The sequence below is a fragment of the Podarcis muralis genome, chromosome 2 (assembly GCF_964188315.1).
Source record: "Podarcis muralis chromosome 2, rPodMur119.hap1.1, whole genome shotgun sequence".
In the NCBI taxonomy this organism is placed as follows: Eukaryota; Metazoa; Chordata; class Lepidosauria; order Squamata; family Lacertidae; genus Podarcis; species Podarcis muralis.
Window position 1 is genome coordinate 20,923,913 of NC_135656.1, and position 15,131 is coordinate 20,939,043.

The following is a 15,131-nucleotide window of genomic DNA, read 5'->3' on the forward strand; positions in this document are numbered from 1 at the left end:
GCTGGTATGTGGCCTGCACACACACTTTTGTGGGGCGGTGGGAAAATTCCTTACGCTATCTAGGCCGTGGCAATGCAGCAATCGTATCATTGCTACCGTTGCTCTCATGCCATGGATGCAACCCTGCATCCCCATTTCTCCCCAGAAATTGGGGATGCCGGGGTCAGAGAAGAAATGGCTGAGAGCTCAGCTAATGGTATAAAAGTGGTAAATGCACCAGCTGTGCTTGGTGTGTCCAAGCAAACAGGAACTAGGTGAACTCGCCTCTCTAATTGTTACCACCTTCCCCAGATGCTCCAACGCTGCCAAGGAGGCTGGTCCAGACACAATCTAGGGCAGGTGTCTGCAACCTTTAAGACAAAAAGAGCCACTTGGACCCGTTTCCGAAGGGGAGAAAAAACTGGGAGCCGCAAAACCACTGCGACATTTAAAGCATGCGCGCCGCTGCCCTCCGATCTGACAGTGGGCGGGAAGGTGACGTCGGGACGGTGCTTGACTAACGCATCCACCGCCCCCATGCGACGTCACAGCCAGTACAGCGCCCGCCACAGTGGGGAGTGTCGGGGCGCACAATGCACCTCCTCCCCTCGCTAGTATCCACCCCGGAGCCGTGGCAAAGGTGTAAAAGAGCCACATGCGGCTCCGGAGCCGCGGGTTGCAGACCCCTGATCTAGGGTAACCTAGACACCCATCAGACTCCTAGGAAAGTAATTTATTAGCTCTGGATTGTTTCTGGAGTGGGTGCTGAAGAGTTGGCCAGCCGTATCTGAGGCTGCATCTGGATAAATGCTTTCTAGGTTAAGTTGAAAGGGCAATAAGAACAAAGAGCTCTGCCTAATGACAGTGTCACAAAGGGGTGTCTCCACAAAGCCACTGTTTTGTAGGAAGAGTTCAAGTGCCTATTGGAAAACTAGGTTTGCACAGTTATAGTGGTTTTGGGGATTCTGTCATCTACTTTTAAAATAAAGAATTGGACATTATGCAGTTTTGAAAGCAACAGGAAAATGAATTGAACAACATGGAATGAATGAATGACTAAAAGGCAGGCATGTAAACATCCCACAAGCAAATCAGAATAAATGCTTGTCATATCACAGATCAGAACAAATGCTCAGTAAAGACCCAGACACAATCCAACCCTTTGTGCAAGCAAATCAGGGCGAATGCTCAATAAACAGGTCACATTGAAGGGCCTTGGTGCACCCACGACCCTTTCAAAGGCATTTGTTGCTTGCTCCTTCCAGTGCTTTCCTCCCTGTTGCAGCTGTTCTTTCCACTCACCTGGAAGCTGCTGCCTCCGCCCAGGTTGTAGCTGAGCTCGCACGGGAGCTCGTGGCGAAATTTGCTGGCAAATTCTGGGTAGAGCTCCAGGCTGTCGAGAAGGCCAGGCAAGCTCAGGCACTGCAGGTCACAGTAGGTGAGGCCCCGCACGTCCGCGTTGGCCTGGACCGCCTCCTCCCTGGATGAGATGTGGCAACCGATTAGGTCCCCCTTACCTGAAAGAGCAAAAGGCAATTGGTGAGATCCAACTCGCAAAATAGTACTAGCCGCAGTTTTGGATGAGGCACCTTCTCCCTTGGCATCAAAAGGTCCGTCGAGCTAGTTCTGTGGAACCCTGTTGCGAGGGTGGTGGTGCACACCTGGGTCTGCCAACCTACCTGGATTGCCTTAGCAGGAGAAGCAGGGTGCTGGTTTTCAAAAGGAGCTAAAGGAACCCCCAAACTGGAAAGTGGCATTGGCAGGGCTTAGGAATCGAGGACACAGAACAGAATGGGAATCTGATCTTCATCTTTGGGGTGGAAATGTTCCATTTGTCTTGGCGGTGTATAAAACTTCAGGATGCTGTTGCGGAGTGATATGCTTAATTTTCCCCTCCGTCTAAAAACTTTATTATTATTTATTGAATTTATATACCGCTCTATACCCGGGGGTCTCAGGACAGTTCACAGAATAAAATCAAGATATAAAACCACAAAATACCTAATAAAAATAAAAACAGCAACCCAACACCCACCCCCCAACACACACACAAAACTCACATTTTAAAAGGGTAAATCAGATCAACTAAAGGCCTAGTTAAAAAAGAATGATTTTGCCTAAAGGTGTACAATGAAGGTGCCAGGCAAACTTTCCTGGGGAGAGCATTCCACAGATGGGGAGCCACTGCAGAGAAGGCCTGCTCTCATGTCAAGGAGAAGACCCTAGTCTGAACCTTTGGTTTTCCACATGCAGCAGCTCTTAAGCAGAGGAGTCTACCTGCCTGTTCCTCCCTCCCCAATGCCATCAAATATCCCACCCCTTCTAGGAGGGAAGAGAAGGGTGAGGAACAAAAGAAGTCGCGGTACCTAGGATGGCAAGCACAGTGCCGTCTTTGAGCACCTCCATGGAGCCCGAGCAGACAAGGTAGAGGGCCTGAAGGGCATCCCCCTGCCGGATCAGGTACTCCCCTGGCGTGCAGAACGACGTGCGGACGCTGAGCGAAAGGGAGCGCCGGCAGCCCCGGCTGGCCCCCTCAAAGAGGGGCAGCTGCAGCAGCTCCTTGTGCAAGTGGAGAGCGATGTCTGCGCGAAGCTCATCCGGGAGGCTCTGCAGCAACTGGAGGGGGGAAAGGGAGACAATGGTCACGGTGGCAGCATCACGACTGGTACCATCATCAACACGTGGACTGGTGGTGCACTCCCCACTGCTTTCCCCCAAAAGCACATCACAAAAGTGACGGAAGTGAGAGAAGAGAGTCTGGGCCCAAACACCCTCCATCGCCACTAATGGCAGCTGAGTACATAAAATTCAAGTGTAGAGACCACATCACAATGGAGGACAAAATGAAAATTACAGAGTAGATTCTACGGTTTGTGGTCTCTTACCATAGTGACTTCCTTCCCTCCTTCCTCTTTCCTTCCCTCCCTCCCTCCCCCCCCCCTCTCTCTCTCTCACACACACACACACACACACACCCAAGTGGATGGCCTCTATGGCTCTACCCTTCAACCCCAGCTTTTGGAAGGAGGTTTTTGGAAAGAGTGATTCAGCCCAAGATTTACAAGGAGCAGCAGATCATTCTTCCTGAATGCAGAGAGTCAATGTAAGTCACGATTAGAATGCAAGATTTGGACTGGGGTGGTCTGGATCGAGAGCCTCCGTCGTTCCTCATTGTGGGGCCCACAGCCAGTCACACAACCCATTGCTGATACAGTCACACCTTGGTTCTTGAATGGAATGCATTCCAGAAGTCTGTTCAACTTCTGAAAACATTAGAAAGCCAAGGTGTGGCTTCTGATTGGCTGCATGAGCTTCCTGCAGCCAATCGGAAGCCGCGTCAGGCGTTCGGGTTCCAAAGAACATTTGCAAACCGAATCACTCACTTCCAGGTTTGTGGTGTTCAGGAACCAAAATGTTTGATTCGTAAGGCGCTCGACAACCAAGGTACGACTGTACGCATCGTCATGACTCGTGAGGCTAACACCTTCTACATTGCTTTGAATCCCTTGGGAGTAAGGATGGGATGGCAATGTGGCAAAACAAACATACTGTTTAATTCCACCTGCATCTGCTACGTTTCTATCTGAGCTCAGACATAGTGCGGAATTTTGCAGTGGGCACCAAACAGCACCTGACGAACAGTGGCTTGTTTTGTTTTGAAACAGGTTTCAAGCCCGTACGCCTGAAAAGATACGGGAAGGTTTTGTGAAACCTCGTGTACCTTAGCGGAAGCAGTTTCCACTGGCCAGGACAGTGCCGCTGCTCTTCCCCTCTCCATGACCAGCAGAATAAAACCACACAAAAACCCAGCACACAGGCTTGGCTTGATATGAATGTCTTACACAAGCTGCAGAATTCAGCTGCTCATTTTGATGTCTCCCGCCTTCTGTTTTAGCAGCATTTGCACACAGCTCTTCCCACACCCAAGCGATGCTCCAGAATACCAGTTGCTGGAAGCCACGGGAAGGGGAAAGAGAGCTCTTGTGCTCAAATCCTCCTCGCTGGTTTTCCACTGGCATCTGGGTGACCACTGGAGGAGAGGATGCTGCACTAGATGCAGGGCTCATCTTACATCCTTGGGGAAAAGGTCTCACAGGTGTGCTTCCCTTTCCTCCTCCCCACCAGGCTCTGATAGGCCAGTTTGATACAATGGACTACCTTCTAGCTCAGTGATTTTCCCAAAGTGGGCAGTGGGATTCTCTAGGGGGGGCACTAAGAAGCAAGGGGGTAGCAGGGAGACGCTGGTGGCGTAAGTGACTACAGTGGTACCTCGGGTTAAGTACTTAATTCGTTCCGGAGGTCCGTACTTAACCTGAAACTGTTCTTAACCTGAAGCACCACTTTAGCTAATGGGGCCTCCTGCTGCCGCCGCGCTGCCGGAGGACAATTTCTGTTCTCATCCTGAAGCAAAGTTCTTAACCTGAAGCACTATTTCTGGGTTAGTGGAGTCTGTAACCTGAAGCATATGTAACCCGAGGTACCACTGTATAACACTTTGAAAAGCCGGCATCACTGGATCTAGTGAATAAATGAAATAATTTTAACTGGATTTTGAATAAATGTGCAATTGTTTCTGTGTCGAATTTTATTATGCTAGCCTCAGTGGGTCGAGCAAACCGCTCTTCTGATTAATGGTTGTTGTTTTTTTGTTTACAGGGTAGGGAGTGCTGGGGAGGAGCTCAAGGAACCAAGCCCCCCCCCCCCCAAGTTAGGGAACCATTGATGAATGATGGTCGGAGGGGAAGATTCTGAATGGAATGCAAGGTTTGGCACCCCCAAACTCGGCCCTCCAGATGTTTTGGGACTACAGCTCCCATCATCCCTAGCTAACAGGACCAGTGGTCAGGGATGATGGGAATTGTAGTCCCAAAACATCTGGAGGGCTGAGTTTGGGGGTGCCTGGTTTAAGGTTAAAGCACTGACAGTGTGTAGGACGACGAGGGCGGATTTCAGCAAGGACTGGGGGTGAGCAAACATTTCCATTAGTTTATGCTCGCCTACTCTTATTTCCTTGCCCCCTTAATAGCCAAATCACTTTTTCTATGCATTCATTGCTACGTCACTGTATTCCACTCTTTCTGTCATATCTCAACCCCCAGAAAAGAACCCCAAGGGTTCAGCATGGCACATCATGCCCCTTGCCCAATTTTATCCTCATCACAACTCTGTGAAGCAGAGAGTGAAGGGGATTATGCCACTCCCCTGAACTGCATGGTGTCCAGGAGTATAGCCTTGGATTTGATTTTAGGAAGCGTTCAGCAGAACAGAAGGCTTTGCCGGCATTCCTGAGGCACTTGCGCGCTGCTGAGGTGCCCTAATCTACTTCCTCACCAGCTGCTCTCCCTGTCTCCTCCCAATCCCCTGCCCCTTGGGTGGGAAAGCTTCTGGGTGGGAGAGCCAGTGTGGTGTAGTGGTTAAGAGCGGTAGTCTTGTAATCTGGGGAACCGGGTTCGCGTCTCTGCTCCTCCACATGCAGCTGCTGGGTGACCTTGGGCCAGTCACACTTCTTTGAAGTCTCTCAGCCCCACTCACCTCACAGAGTGTTTGTTGTGGGAGAGGAAGGGAAAGGAGAATGTTAGCCGCTTTGAGACTCCTTAAAGGGAGTGAAAGGCGGGATATCAAATCCAAACTCTTCTTCTTCTTCTTCCTCGTGGTTTGGGCCCACACCCCACCCAGGCTTCCGGCCTCACCTCACGAGTATCGATGCCATTGCTGGCGCTCCAGGTGGCCTGGAAGTACTCCAGCATGCGCTGCTTCAGCGGCGGAGGGATGCGGTGGATGCGGATGTAATCGCGCAGGTCACGCGTGCGGCTGTGGTAGAGGAAGCGGCGCGCATACATGCGCTGGATGATGGCGGTCACGTTCCCGAAGACTACTGCGTGCATCAAGGCTGGGGGGGGGGAGGGAGAGGAGAGGGAGGAAAGCGGCGTCAAAGGTAGTCCAGCAAACATGGAGCAGAATGTCCCCTCTGCCACCCGTTAACATGGGATAAATGTTTACCCTGTTCTGCCTACCTGTGCAAAGTCCAAGCATTATATGTGACCTAAAAGCACAAGCAAGACATGGCGGCTAAGAAACTGGTCTTCCCCGCCCTGCCTTGCCCTGAACAAAAATCCATTGACCTGCAACCTACGTACATTGGCTCCCAGTACGTTTCCGAGCACAATTCAAAGTGTTGGGGCTGACCTTTAAAGCCCTAAACGGCCTCGATCCAGTGTACTTGAAGGAGCGTCTCTACTCCCATCGTTCAGCCCAGACACCGCAGATCCTCACGTTTCCCCCTTCTAGTTTATTTCCTACCTTCTTCCATCTAAGGACAGTGGGTTGGTGGGATCTGATCTTGGACTGCAACTCCCATCGCCCCTGACCATTGATCATGCTGGCTGGGGCTTGCTGGGAGTTGAAATCTGACAACAGTTAGAGAGAGTTTGGAGTTGATATCCTGCTTTATCACTACCCGAAGGAGTCTCAAAGTGGCTAACATTCTCCTTTCCCTTCCTCCCCCACAACAAACACTCCGTAAGGTGAGTGAGGCTGAGAGACTTCAGAGAAGTGTGACTAGCCCAAGGTCACCCAGCAGCTGCATGTGGAGGAGCGGGGAATCGAACCCGGTTCACCAGATTATGAATCTACTGCTCTTAACCACTACACCACACTGGCTCTGGCCTGTATTGAACCAACCATTTTTAAGAACTGGGGCCGTGAAACTACCTTCCTGCCGTAAGGGAAGGTTCTAAATACACCAGTACAGTGGTGCCCCGCAAGACGAATGCCTCGCAAGACGGAGAACCCGCTAGACGAAAGGGTTTTCCGTTTTTGAGTTGCTTCGCAAGACGATTTTCCCTATGGGCTTGCTTCGCAAGACGAAAACGTCTTGCGAGTCTTGCGATTTTTTCCGCTTCCCCCCCCTTTTTCTAAGCCGCTAAGCCGCTAATAGCCTTTTAGCCGCTAAGCTGCTAAGCCGCTAATCCGCTAAGCCGCTAATAGGGTTGCTTCGCAAGACGAAAAAACCGCTAGACGAAGAGACTCGCGGAACAGATTATTTTCATCTTGCGAGGCACCACTGTACTGCCTTGCTGCTGGGTTTTTGGGACAGCACCAAATTAAAAGCCATATTTATAGAAGGCGCTTGCCCCGTGGTTGTCATGATAACCAGATTGCCCAGGAGCTACGAAAAGGGAAACGAGGAGGAAGAGCAGAATGACGTGGTGTTGTTGTTTTCTTTTTTTAATAAAACAACAAAACAAAGCCTGCCGATGCTCCGCACTCCTAGCCCACTGCCGCCCCAGGCTTAGGGCCTTACTCACCCCCCACCAGCATGGTGCAGATGGAGAAAATCTTCTCCGAGTCGGTGTTTGCCGACACGTTGCCAAAGCCCACACTGGTTAAGCTGCTGAGGGCGAAGTACAGGGAGGTGATATAAGCGCTTCTCAGCGAGGGCCCCCCTAAAAGCTCCCACGTGCTGCCGTTCAGAGCCGGGCTGGTCCCGTTGGCGGAGTCGTCCTCAGCGCTGCTGTTCCTCTGAGCCAAGTAGTAGGGCGTCTCGAGGCGACGGGCCAACTCCTGCAGCCACCCTGGGAGGAAGAGGAAGGGGGAAAGCGGGTTATTAGAAAGATCCTCTCCTCCTGAAAGCTAGCTGGTGAAAACCTTCAAAGAAACCAAGGATCTGGAAAAGGGTGTAGCATCATTTAAATGTGTGTGGGGGTGTGGGGGGTGTGTGGTGCTGGAGGAGACTCCTGAGAGTCCCATGGACTGCAAGAAGATCAAATCTATCCATTCTGAAGGAAATCAGCCCTGAGTGCTCCCTGGAAGGACAGATCGTGAAGCTGAGGCTCTAAGACTTTGGCCACCTCATGAGAAGAGAAGACTCCCTGGAAAAGACCCTGATGTTGGAAAAGATGGAGGGCACAAGGAGAAGGGGACGACAGAGGACGAGATGGCTGGACAGTGTTCTCGAAGCTACCAGCATGAGTATGACCAAACTGCGGGAGGCAGTGGAAGACAGGAGGGCCTGGCGTGCTCTGGTCCATGGGGTCACAAAGAGTCGGACACGACTAAACGACTCAACAACAACAACAAGCCCCCACTGAATTCAGTTGGGCTTACTTCCTGGCTAGCATCTCGTTCATTTAAGAACACGAGGTGGGGGCACGAGATCCCTGCTCATCGCTGCCCACCGTTATCTCTGCAAACGAAAATTGGGCAGCGGAGAGGCGTGGTCTGTTTCCTTTCACTCGCTTTGGTTTTTTCCAAAGTGCCAGGAGAAGTTGGGATCTTCAGGCAAGCTCCACAGAAATACACAAACATCCCCTTTTGCTAAAAACAAGAAGAGCCCAAAACATGCCCCAAAACTACCCCGCCAACATCAGTTGCGCCAGCTGCAGTTATCGGGGCGGGGGGGGGGATATTGCTTGCTTTTAAGAAAGTGACGGGGGGGGGAGAGGAAAAAAGGTGTGCGTTTGTGTCAGTAAATCCCACGAGATCAAGTAAGCGAGGGGTTTGGGAGAGATCTCCCGACTATGCGCCAAGTGGCAATGAGCGCCACCTTTTGAGCACCGAGGCTCCGCCCGCTGATTGTCAGGATCCGAGTCCCAGAAGATTTGGCAAGGTAAAGGCAGCGGTTGCTTGCTAAGCCTGCCGTCACGCAGTCCCAGGAGTCGGGTAGACAACAGTAATTATAGGAGAACTCATCGCCCCCAAAGCGAAAGCGAGCGTGCGCGCCAGGAGTATTATTTATGTGGCACCTGCAGCATCGGTTTGCATGCACGCGTCTGCACGCACGCACATGCACACACACGTGTGCACGCCCCCATTGAGTCGCACAATGCTTGCTTATGTGGCGGGAAGAGCAAAGACCAAAAGGAAAACAATCACTCACCGATCCCCGGCAGCTGAGAGGGGCTGCTCTCGACTTCGCGCTGCCCGATGAAGTACCAGACGCAGGCGACCCAGTGCGCCAGGAGCGCAAAGACGGTCATGAGGAGGGTCAGCACCACGGCGCTGTATTGCGAGTACCGGTCCAGGTTGGGCAGCAGCCGCAGCAGCCGCAGGAGCCTCACCGTCTTGAGCAGATGAGCCCCGAAGTACTGAGTGGGGTGGGAAGGAGAAGGAAAAGGAAAGAGAGAGAGAGAAGTTGCGTCAACTTGCATTGCCCCCTCGGGCGCGGAGGGGAGCTGCAATGTGGAGGGCCGGGGTGGGAATCGAACCACGGAAGAAGAGGAGGTCCTGGAGGGCTGACGGAGGGGAAGTTGTGGGGCGGGGTGTGATGGGCATAGGTGCCAACTACCTGGGGCCCTGGGTGCCCGAGCACCCACAAAATTTTCCATCAAGGGAACAAGCACCCACAAATTTTGGTGCCAGGGCAAAGCACGCTGCGTGGCATGCATGACCCCAGCACCCACGGCTGTGGGGGCAGGTTGGCGCTTCTGGTGATGGAAGAAGGGATCCTCAAGAATGGGGCTTCAAGCAGATGTGGGTGGGTGGGGGGGTGAGTTTGCCCCTTCAGAATGCATCTCCCTCCGAATTAAATGTAAGTTCGGACCTTCCAAGTGTCCCTGTTTTCCAGGGATGTCCCTAATTTAGAGAAGCCATCACTGTTTCTGATTTGATCCCGGAATGTCCCGCTTTTCCTTAGGACGTCCCTATTTTCATTGGAGAAATGTTGGAGGGTATGGAGTTATCCGACCCCTGAGCCGTCTGAAGGCAATCCTGTACAGAGAATGTTTCATGTTTTATTATGTTTTTATATATGTTGGAAGCTGCCCAGAGTAGCTGGGGCAACCCAGTCAGACATGTGGGGTATAAACAGTAAAATTATCGTTGTGGAATGGGATGTCCCTATTTGCATTGAAAAAATGTTTACTATCTTTCCTCCCAAAATTTAAAGCATGACTTTTTTTGGGGGGGGGGAGTAAGGAAAAGGATAACAATAAAATATATGCCGGGTCTGCTAATGAATTAGCTTAATTAGCTAAACAGCTTTAAAGTGCATCACACTTAGATTTCGGTTTTTGCCGTTTCCGTCAAGACACCAGCCAACAGCCCAAGTGGCCGTCTCATTATCACATTTCTGGATATAGGCCTGCCACAAACTGGGAGGTCATCTGAAAAATGGGGGGGGGGGCATGTGGCTGGGTGGGTAGAGCTCAAAATTGGGTTGGAGCCCAGGTAGCAGGACAGCCCCCTAGGAAAGGGGAAGCACTATGCCTTTGTTTAAGAGTGAAGAGTTCCATAGGAGCAAAGGAAAGCTTCTGGCTTAGAGCTAACAGCAGTTTTGAAGTGGGGAGGGATTTTAAGCAGAACCGCACCATGGAGGGGGTTGGGAAAAAGGAAGCTTGCCTCCCCACATACAATATTTGCAGTCCTGCTTGTCCTCCCACACACACAGCGCTGAAGCTGTTATGGTTCGAAAAACAAAAAACAGGTGCATTCCAGTGTATTCATGTTTTTAACATCATGTCTGGGCAATCACCTAAGAATCTTCAGCAAGCTGGTTTCTTTTTATCGTTGTATTAATGTCTCCCGCTGAGGAGGCCGTACATCGCCACAGAGGTGACTCTACCAATCCCATGGGGCCATTGCCCAGCTTGGAAGGACATGCCAGCTTTTCCAAACTGTTTAAGCCCAGATGCTAGTGATTATTAGCCCTCACAGGACCCTGAAGTGTGTTTCAGACAATGTTGATAACTTGAATCAACTGTATGATGCATTAGCGTGGGCTATTTTAATTCATGCCTGGGGTGAAGAGCACCTCTGAGCATAGACAGAGTAGATTTCTCTCATGCCTGATGAATCACGGTTCTTGTAGTCCATAGGGACGTAAGGCATTACTTTGCTGCAGAAACATATTCCAGCTTTTAGGTTTTGTTTTTGCTTACATGTAAATTAAATGTTGAGGGAGAGAGACAAGTCTCAGGGAGTGATGTAGGAGAAAACCCCAAACCCAACTACCGGTAGGTTATAATGCCAGCTTTGCCCAGCAAAATGGCACCAGGCTGCCAGCGGGAGATCTACGGGCAGCTGCAGACTTCAGCCCCTTTTTTGCATCCTGTAACACAGTGCCTCACCAAAAACTCACCACATTGACCTTGAAAGCATAGAGGAGGTCGAACGGCAGTGCTGCTATGAGGTCCAGTACAAACCAGCGGGTCAGGTAGTGCAGGAAAATGGCATGAGGGTCAAACACCACCTGCCCTGACTTGCTCACAAAGGTGGTGCGGAAATTCAGCACGATATCTGGAAAGAAAGGGCAGAAATGTTAAGGAGCAAGTCCGTAGCAGTTGCACCAGTGCTTGCTGTTGGACTACATTTCCCATAATTCCTGACTGTTGGCCATGTTGGCTGGGGCTGATGGGTGTTGGAGTCAAGTAGGGCATGTGAAGGGATAGCCGTAGTTTCCCCATCACTGCTGAGCTAGACTATGGTTTGCGGTGCAGCTAAATGGAAATAAATAAAGAAACACAGCTTTAATCAGGATTGGCTGCCTCCTTTCTGTGGGATGTAATCCGCTGGGAGCAGTCAAGTACAACATTCCTTGTAACGCTAGAGAAGTTTTAGTTTTTTGCAAACTACTTTGAGGGTGTTTTCTCCCCCCGCCCCAATCAAGCGGTATATAACTTTTACGAAATAAACAAATGGAGAAATCAGCCACGGTTGGCAGCTGGCAAGCATGGCACCGCATATCGCATTGCTTCTTTGTTGTCGAAAGTCTGGTATCTGTTACATGCACACACACGTGAACAAAGCCATTTTGCTTCTTGAACTTGGCAGAGGGATCCTGACATCAGCAAAGGCGAGCGGATTCACTCCCTTGCAAAGCAAGGGTTTAACAAACAAAGGGAACTCCGTATCCGTATAAAAGTTAAAACAAATCACACAAGCTGGATACAGGAACAGGTCATATTGTGAATACAGTGGTACCTTGGGTTAAGAACTTAATTCGTTCCGGAGGTCCGTTCTTAACCTGAAACAGCTGGATACAGGAACAGGTCATATTGTGAATACCATGGTACCTTGGGTTAAGAACTTAATTCGTTCTGGAGGTCCGTTCTTAACCTGAAACTGTTCTTAACCTGAAGCACCACTTTAGCTAATGGGGCCTCCTGCTGCTGCCACGCTGCCGGAGAACGATTTCTGTTCTCATCCTGAAGCCAAGTTCTTAACCCAAGGTACTATTTCTGGGTTAGTGGAGTCTGTAACCTGAAGCGTATGTAACCTGAAGCATCTGTAACCCGAGGTACCACTGTAAACTTTTTCTTGTGGATTAAGAGAGGCTGGAGATCTTGCAAATACTGCTACTTAGTCAACTACGGTGTGCTTACCTAACACTGACTGCGGAGACCTCTGGCTCCACCTCCCAGGAAAGGGTAGGAACCAGGAGCTTCCCCACCCTCTCCTGCGCCACTGTCTCCCAGAACCAGAAGGGAATGGAAGAGAGAAGAGCAGAGGCAGCTTCCATGCGGGCATAGCCTCCGGTGGCATGTGCGCAGCCCGTTGGGGGAAGGTTCATAAACTGCTGGAGTGGTCCTCAGTTGCTGCAAGGGTTACATGAATCATGGACATGGGAATAGCTGCCTAGACTCTAGACTGGCGTGTGTGGGTATTCGGAGCCACAGAAACAGTGGTAAGTGTTCATTCTTTGACAACGAAGAGTATGTACGCGACGACAGCCGCATGGATGCTACTAGCCAAGAGATGGAAAGAAGATAAAGCCCCTACTAGAGATGAATGGCAAATTAAACTATTGGATTATGCCGAAAATGGCAAAACAGACTGGAAAGCTCGGGAACCAAGAAGACCAAAACTTTAACAAAGAATGGGGGAAATGTGTAATTTATCTTGGAGACCACTGTAAGCAGACGAAAACTTTAGCAGGATTACAATAACACTTGTAATGTAGCAAGAATTATGGAGATAATTGAGCCATATAAAACATGGACTACAGTGGTGCCTCGCAAGATGAAATTAATCCATTCCGCGAGTCTCTTCGTCTTGCGGTTTTTTCGTCTTGCGAAGCACGGCTATTAACGGCTTAGTGGCTTAGCGGCTTTAAGAAAAAGGAAACAAACTCGCAAGAACTCGCAAGACGTTTCGTCTTGCGAAGCAAGCCCATAGGGAAATTCGTCTTGCGGAACGACTCAAAAAACGGAAAACCCTTTCGCCTAGCGAGTTTTTCGTCTTGCGAGGCATTCATCTTGCGGGGCACCACTGTATTGAAAAATATGCAGTTGAAAAGGTTAACAATAGGACAAACGGAGGGGAAGGTGGGAAGTCCAGAGATTTCTTTAAATGCGGATGTGCATGGTTGTATTGTTATAATTTGATACTTGTAAAATAAAATACAAAATACTTCAAAAAGAAAAGACATCGGAGCGTGAACTAACTGCTGTATGCATTCCTTTGGCCGTGAAGGATCCTTGACAGACAGGCTGGGAACTGAAGCTGGGACCCTTGACTGGAGGTTTTTAAGCAGAGGCTGGATGACCATCTGTCATGGATGTTTTAGCTGAGATTCCTGCATTGCAGGGGGTTGGACTAGATAACTCTTGGGTCCCTTCCAACTCTGCAGTTCTGAAGGAACGGGTTTCCCAAATCTAAAAACCTGACTGCGTAGTCAGTCTGGAACGGGCCCCAAAATCCGCATTTTTCCTTGTCCAAGGGAGCATTTCTAAAATGCATTAACTTGAGCTGTTGAGCAAATGCATAACAGGAACCCAGCTGTATAAACAAAGCGCTCTCCTTTATTAGTCTGTGACGGCAATGTATGACCTTGACTGTTCCAGTGGAGGAGGGATGGCACTCTGTCTATCTTATCTTACATTAAGACCACACTCTGACGCACAGACTTAGTCCGGGAATGGCGCCAGGAGTTGGTGACCTCTTACCCCAAGATAAGAGTGCCGGAACAGGAACACCCTTTTATGGTCAAAAGTACAGGAAGAGGAAAACCCTTTTATGGTTAAGAGTAAGGAGCAGGAACATCTGTGATGTCAACTTGCATGTATAAGCTGACGTGGCTGGATTCCTGGGGAAGGGGGTGCCTGGAGGATATATATACTGCATGAAATTTCTCTTTCTTTGGACTTGCTGTGGACTGACCACGCAAGTGCCTTCTGCTATCCGAAGAGCAGAATAAACTCTTTCTCTGAATCAACCTCGGTGTCATTTGACTTCCTTCCTCCCTCCCGGGAGCAACGCAGACCCCACCAGTCGGTAAAGTCTAATAAGGCTACAGTTCTATGATTCTCTGATTCTACGACCTTCTGCTTGTTCTAACAGTGAGTAATGGCCCCTTCCCAGTCTTTCGTCCAATTCTGATCTCCTTACCTAGGATGAAAAGGATCTCAACCGAAAGATCACAGATGCTGGGGGGTGCCCGAGCGGCCTCCGGAAGCCCCTCATCTTTGGTGCCGCTGAAGCAAACGCTGTAGGGCACAGTCACAGCCACGTACAGGGTGGCCAGCAGAATCAGGCCATCCCATCCGGCCTTGAAGGTCCCATAATGCAGCAGGATGAAGGGGGACTTGCGCGCTGCAGCCACCTTGTATTCGGGGAGGGCAGGCTTCTCCCCAAAGACACCCTGGTGGGGGGGGGAGAGAGAGAAGGACAAGAGCGGTCACCACTACAAATCACAGGGCTGTCTCCCATATCGGCTGCCCCCGCATCAAAACCCACACAGTCCAGGCCACACGGTAAGTGGACAGCAAAGCACCGCAGGCAGCCCAGGCAATTGAAAAAGGTTCCCTTGCCCATGTAAACATACCTTGTGGAGCTTTCGCTTCCCTTTGCCCTGCTTCTGGAGATGCCCAGAGAGATGGTAGAGCACAGCCCGGCTCCGGCGACGGTTGGCGTTGAAGCCTTTGGCCCCAGCTCGGCTGTAACGTCGCCGTCCACCTGACAAGGGCAGACATTTGGTGGGTTAAGACGAGAGATGCTCCTTTACATTCTTATGGAAGGGGCAATTCTGAGGTGTGCAGGTGCCCAGCGGAAAACAACAACAACAACAACAATTTATTACTTATATTCTGCCCATCTGGCCGGGCCTCCCCAGCCACTCTGGGCAGCTCCCGACAGAATATTAAAAACACGAGAAAACATCAAACATTAAAAACTTCCCTAAACAGGGCTGCCTTCAGATGTCTTCTATAAGTCAG

At 50.4% G+C, this 15,131-nt stretch overlaps 1 protein-coding gene across 1 annotated transcript in view; it reads right to left on the bottom strand.

Annotated features, from left to right (window-relative positions):
• The window catches only part of KCNH3 (potassium voltage-gated channel subfamily H member 3), a 65,644-nt gene that overhangs the window by 5,701 nt on the left and 44,812 nt on the right, over positions 1 to 15,131 (bottom strand). Inside the window, exons 4-11 of the mRNA XM_028711950.2 lie at positions 14,741 to 14,871; positions 14,305 to 14,557; positions 11,057 to 11,214; positions 8,858 to 9,065; positions 7,287 to 7,553; positions 5,670 to 5,869; positions 2,346 to 2,595; positions 1,282 to 1,496 (exon numbers count right to left, since the gene is read on the bottom strand). Coding sequence (XP_028567783.2) covers positions 1,282 to 1,496; positions 2,346 to 2,595; positions 5,670 to 5,869; positions 7,287 to 7,553; positions 8,858 to 9,065; positions 11,057 to 11,214; positions 14,305 to 14,557; positions 14,741 to 14,871 — 1,682 coding nt within the window. The remainder of the gene's footprint in view (positions 1 to 1,281; positions 1,497 to 2,345; positions 2,596 to 5,669; positions 5,870 to 7,286; positions 7,554 to 8,857; positions 9,066 to 11,056; positions 11,215 to 14,304; positions 14,558 to 14,740; positions 14,872 to 15,131) is intronic.